Source organism: Triticum dicoccoides, chromosome 5B (assembly GCF_002162155.2).
Source record: "Triticum dicoccoides isolate Atlit2015 ecotype Zavitan chromosome 5B, WEW_v2.0, whole genome shotgun sequence".
NCBI classification, from domain to species: Eukaryota; Viridiplantae; Streptophyta; class Magnoliopsida; order Poales; family Poaceae; genus Triticum; species Triticum dicoccoides.
In genome coordinates, this window is record NC_041389.1 from 484066515 (window position 1) to 484072148 (window position 5634).

General features: G+C 44.7%; 1 protein-coding gene across 2 annotated transcripts; it reads left to right on the plus strand.

Moving 5' to 3' along the window:
* Nucleotides 1–372: 372 nt before the first annotated feature.
* Nucleotides 373–4972, plus strand: LOC119311006 (F-box/FBD/LRR-repeat protein At1g13570-like). Of its 2 annotated transcripts, none has more exons than XM_037586632.1 (5): nucleotides 373–613; nucleotides 1115–1215; nucleotides 3318–4190; nucleotides 4299–4451; nucleotides 4536–4972. In XM_037586632.1, exons 1-5 carry the CDS (start codon nucleotides 556–558, stop codon nucleotides 4944–4946), a joined length of 1596 nt encoding a protein of 531 aa, XP_037442529.1. In that variant the 5' UTR covers nucleotides 373–555; the 3' UTR covers nucleotides 4947–4972. The 2 variants fall into 2 exon arrangements, with proteins under 2 accessions (XP_037442529.1, XP_037442530.1); XM_037586633.1 differs by having other exon boundaries at nucleotides 592–613; nucleotides 1115–1582.
* The last annotated feature ends 662 nt before the right edge of the window (nucleotides 4973–5634 follow it).

The window sequence follows — 5634 nt, forward strand, 5'->3', positions numbered from 1 at the left end:
TGTCATAGTAAATTGTCAACCTCAAGATTTGCCGGCTCCGATATGACTATTAATTGGTTGACTGCTAATTTTGCTTTCCGATCTTCAAAAATTACTTGTGAAATTTTGATGATTTTGGCTTTGCCTTTTTTAGGACCCTCATCTCTTTTTTTTTTGAGGGGAAAAAAAGAGATGAGGGTGTGGGGCTGGCAAACGAGCGTGCCCCCCTGCCAGTTTTCACTTGCATTTGAAGGGTGTGGGGCTGCCAGCCGTGGGATGGAGATCATGCGACCCTAGGGGCGTTCGCTAGGGTTGGCCTACCAGGAAGCGTAAGCCAGATAGTATTTCCGTTTTTTAAGGGCCTTTCATATTGTCTTGCCAAAATACTGGAATCTTGAAGCCACGTCAGCACCTTGTCCCCGGCGGAGCCCGGACCAAACTCCTCCCTAGCTCCGCCGGCGCGATCTCCTCCGCCCCCCCTCGCGTCTTGGGTCGAGGCCCAGGCTTGAAAAATCTCGATCGCCCTTCGTGCTCCCTGCCGTCTCGGCCCCTAAACGACGCTTCACGCAGGATTCGATGAGGCTCATGTCCAGGAAGCGACACAGGCAGCGCTGCCGCCGGCGAATCCGAGACCGTAAGGCTCCTGCTTGCACTCTCTCCCTCTTTTTGCTTCTCAGTTCTTTATTTGCTTTTGTTTTGTATATTCTCTTAGTGTGTTACATAGATCTGTTGGTACAGGAAGAACTGTTTATTTGTGTGTGGCGGTATAGGTGGGGATTCTATTTGGGTGGGAATTGGACGAAGCTCGATCACTTGGATGATCTAAGTCGGCTAGCCTATGTTTACTTGGGCACAAAATTGGGGAATTCTGTCCTAGTCTCCTCTTTAGTGCCAATGGCGAGTTCTGCCTGAAGAGATTACCCTGCCTAGAAATTACGGTAGAAATAATTCAAAAGCTATTTTGACTGGAGGGGAAGGCAGCATCCGTTATTAAGAAAGATGCAATCCTCTCGGATAACCTGCACCTAGAGGGAAATCTTCTTGATTTTCAGAAATAGGATCTGATGTGCAACATGCGATATCCTTGAGCTTGCATTCTAATGCCTGTTCTCACCATAACGGTGGTCTATTGCAGGTGGACCGGTTGCTTTGGTGGCTAAAAGAAGGAGTCTGCGCTGCCAGCAAGATGATAACTATCATGTTGACAGAGGAATATCTTGTCCCGATCTTCCAGAGGTACATTTTTTTTAGAGAAAAGGCCAAGGCCCGACTTTATAGATAAAGCCACCAGGCAACGTCACGGATACCACAGGTTCACAGGAAATCATAACCACACAGAGGAGTTTAAGAGAAACCTAAGCAAGCATGATACAGGCAACTGCCATACACAGCGCGCAGGCCGGGGAGGAGAAAGACCAAATGTCCGCAAACGACAGCACCAAATTATACGGCAGGGTTCGTCCCGGATATCTGAGAAGCCGAAGCCCGAATTTTGTTGATGAGCAGGTCCAGGGCGTCCCGATCAGGCTCCTTAGTCAATGATCTCCACTGCTGCAAGAATATACATGATTTGAATAGAACATCAGCAGGTTTAGATGGGAAGGTAAGCTCAGTAGTAAATTTGTTTCTAATATTCCATAAGACCCAGCATAAGGCTCCCAAGCCAACCCAAAATACCCTCTTGGTGACCCCGACCAAAATACCCTCTTCCAGAGGTACATGATGCTGATACTTAAAGAATTCCACCTGTTTCAAGTAAAATCACATTTCCTCTGTTGGAAACCACGGGCAAAGCTTGTGCTTGCTGGGTAACAATGGACATGTATTGTGGCGCTTCTTGGTATGTTTGGTTCCTGAGGGCTTACAGGCAGGATGTTGAACGGAAAGTGAGTGAGTGGGGGCTCTCAAGGCACTGTTTCGTTTGGTTATTAAGCTGTAGGCATGTGTACTTGTTGTGGCTTATGAACAGTAATTTGGAGGTTTCCATAGGAATTTTTGTTCTTTGTAGTTTTCTATCACTGCAATGATATCTAAGGACTCTGGCTTGTCTCCACTCCAGGATGGAGAGGGGGTAGATTGTGTTTTGGAGGGTTTGCTGGGGATTTGGGTAGGTGTCTGGTTTGGGTTGAGATGTTTTTGCTTTTGGATTTTGTAGCCCGTGGTATCTGTCAATGTAAATTAGAGGAAGTTGTATAAAAAGTACATGGAGTTTGAGAGGAAATCAACTGTTGAAGCTAAATTCATGTAGACTTACTAAATTTCTGCCAAGGAAGAGAATGGCAGGATCTGGCTTGAATTCCACCAGCGAACTCCATCCAACAGCCCTCCAAACAAGATGTTTCTAATTTTCTAGTGCTACAGTTTGTAATAAGAGGAAAGTCCTTTCTAAAATTAAGACACGTTTGGCTATGGTGCAAGCATCAGCCTCGTAATGCTGTCATACAAGAGTTCAGTTGAAAGAAACGACATCCAAAAACCTGGGACCTATGTTATACCCAAGAAAACACCGATACTTCCCTGATACCTCTCAGGCTCTAGTAGTGCCGGTGGTGGGCTCCTTTCCCCGGTGCTCCCGCTCCCCTTCCCCCCACTATCCTGTAGAATTCTATCTAATGGAAGGCTTCTGATTTCCTCCTCCTCCCTTTCTCTCTAACTGAATTTTTATGTTTGGTAAATTGCTGCTACCCTTTGGCTGCTGGTTCTTGCTTTTGTTGGAATCATGGATATGAAGATAGAAGATAATGGGCTGCACTGACTAAATATATGCTAAATGGCTCGATGCTTAATTGATAACATATTCTTTATATTATTTTCAAAATAGTCAAACCTATCCTCGTATTGACGCTTTTCAGAAATGATGTACTCCATTTACGTATCCGTATCGCCCCGATACTGACACGCGTATCGATATCTCTGCAATCTAGGTTGTACCTCTCCCTGGAGTAGAGGCAGGAAGATACCAACTAATAGAGTATACCCAGAATTGTAGCCAAGCTTAAAATGCGGGGTGCCACATTCGGACTAGAAGGATGGGGGTATAAACACTTTTTACTACATAATCATTTCCTCTGAATACTTCGTTACCTTCCTGAGGTGTCGAGCAGCCCTAATCAGTGTTCTCCTTTCTCCAAAAAAAAAAGTATCCAGGCTTCCATGCATGTCTTCACATCACTAGTTGCACTGTTCCCTTTATGATGTCTAATGCAAACATATAGGCAGACTGAATCACCATTTATTCTTAGGGATTGCTATTTTATGATTTTATCTGAGTTTTTTCAATCTATTTTCTTGCATCTATAATTCTAATGTGTGTATTCTCCTATGTCTGCTGCATACAGGATATCTTGCGGCATATTCATGCCAAAATGACACTTAGAGATGCTGCTCGTGCTGCTTGCGCATCGCACACATTCCGACACAACTGGATATGCCGTCCCAACCTTACATTCAGTCTGGGAACACTTGGCTTGAATAGAAATGCGTCTAGGGATGTAATAACAAGAGATCTTATCAGCAAAATTGACCTGATTATGCAAAATCACTCAGGCATCGGCGTGAAGACACTAGACATTGATCTCTATAGTTGTGACAACATCGACTTCGCCTATCTTGATAGTTGGCTTCGTATTGCTGTTACTCCAGGGATTGAAGAACTGATCCTGACGCTGCCTCTACCCACCATTGTTTTCGAGAATGCTGTACCCATCATTTCAGAGTATAACTTTCCTTGTTCACTATTATCTAACGGGAGTGGAAACTCAATTCAATATCTCAACCTATGTTACTGTACCTTGCGTCCCACGGCTGGTCTTGGTTGCCTAAGAAGCCTGACAAGACTGCATATGAGTTGCACGCGGATTACTGGGGATGAATTATGGTGTCTCCTTTCCAATTCTCCCGCTTTGATGTGCTTGAAACTCCTGCACTGCGAGGAGATAATTTCCTTGAAGATACCTTCTCTGCTGCAGCGTCTCCGTTTTCTGGAGGTGGCCTATTGCGATAGGCTGCAGGTGGTAGAGAGCAATGCTCCAAATCTCACCACTTTTTACTTCGCAGGTTTCCTAGGTCAAATCTCACTTGGGGGCTCACTGCAAGTGAAAACCCTACGCATGATATGCTTCCGCCAGACCAACATTGTCTGCTATGCTCGGCAAAATCTTTTGTCTATTGCGCCAAATGTTGAAACACTTACCATATCATCACTGAATGAGGTATACCCTGAAACTTTAGATGATTATTATGGACTTGCTATGCCCCGCGATAAAAGTAAAGTAGTGATACATTGGAATGCAATTAAGGTCTCAGATGTCTTTATGCAGATGGTGAACACACCGATGCTATCTAGCAAGTTTCTCCACCTCAAGCTCTTGCAGATTTCATTAGTGGGAATGGCTTTTTCCGGAGCTTATGATTATCTTTCTCTGGTTTCTTTTCTCGATGCTTCTCCTTGCTTGGAGAATTTCGTAGTAGCTGTAAGTTATTTCATCCTTCCTTCATAAGTATTTGGCATCTTGGTTTCTCTGGAGGGCAGTGGCATTGATATTGGTCCTATGCAGATATCCCAGCATCGCATGGAGCATGCTTCGATTCTCGGAGAGCCCTCACATGATCTGAGGCAGAACCCGCAGCAGCGCCATGACAAGCTCAAGAGTGTGACGATCACTGGCTTTTGCTCGGCAAAGAGCTTGGTTGAGCTAACATGTCATATCCTCGAGAATACAACATCACTCGACTGCCTTACGCTGGACACCACATTTCATCCTAGTTGCTCTGTCATGAAAGTTGACAAGTGTCACCCCCTCATCCTCATGGATGGGGATAGCCTCGTGGAGGCACAGAAAGCGCTCTTGGCCATCAGAAAATACGTTGTTGGGAAAGTCCCCCCTATGGTCAAGTTAAATATCGTGGAGCCTTGCAGCCGATGTCATACTGTTGAATCTTTGGTCTCAATGGCCGGTTCTTCGTAATTGTGCAGTTCATGCAGCTTGGTTAATTCATGCAGTCACCCTTGCAAGTTGGAAAACATGCAACGTTTTACAAGGAGCATTGCTATGCATACGGCGATTTCCATATATAGGACACTGTAGATCGAACCGTCCCTGTGTCGGAACAAGCTGCAAGGCACCATCCGATCAGGCCTCGTACAAGATCGTATCACCAGGCATCGTACGTGAGAAGTTCTGTTTTACAAGTTCTAATTCGGACCAAGCGAGAAGAAAAATCTAAGAATCAGTGATCAGACAAGCATGCCTGCTAGTTTGTTCCAATGCACAGCGAAATAAGACGAGATTGTAAGGATAAAAAGGTCGGACAAGCACACCTGCTGGTTGTTGGCCTTTATTTCAGTCAATTTTTCAGAAACAGAAAAATAATAGACCAGAAATGGCCACAGGATCCTCATCGTATAGCCAACAAAATGTTTCTAAAATTTGTTCACTTCCTACACAACAGAGACACCACATTCAGAATCCTCATCATCTCGACAACTGGCAGCGTCTAGGTCTGATATTTCCAGATTCAACTATGGCCTAATTATCTTCGTCCCCAAATGCAAGGAAGCCAAGAGACTAAATAAAAATCACCCCATTTGTTTACTGAATGTGAGCTTAACAAAGTTGCTAGTGATGTCATCTCCCTCGCCCAAAAGGCATTAGT

Excerpts from the sequence above, each read along its gene's own strand:
- LOC119311006 (XM_037586632.1), top strand. The coding sequence starts at position 556 with ATGAGGCTCATGTCCAGGAAGCGACACAGGCAGCGCTGCCGCCGGCGA. Across the intron at positions 4,191-4,298 it reads CCATATCATCACTGAATGAG|ATGGTGAACACACCGATGCT; the intron begins GTATACCCTGAA and ends GTCTTTATGCAG. Across the intron at positions 4,452-4,535 it reads TGGAGAATTTCGTAGTAGCT|ATATCCCAGCATCGCATGGA; the intron begins GTAAGTTATTTC and ends GGTCCTATGCAG.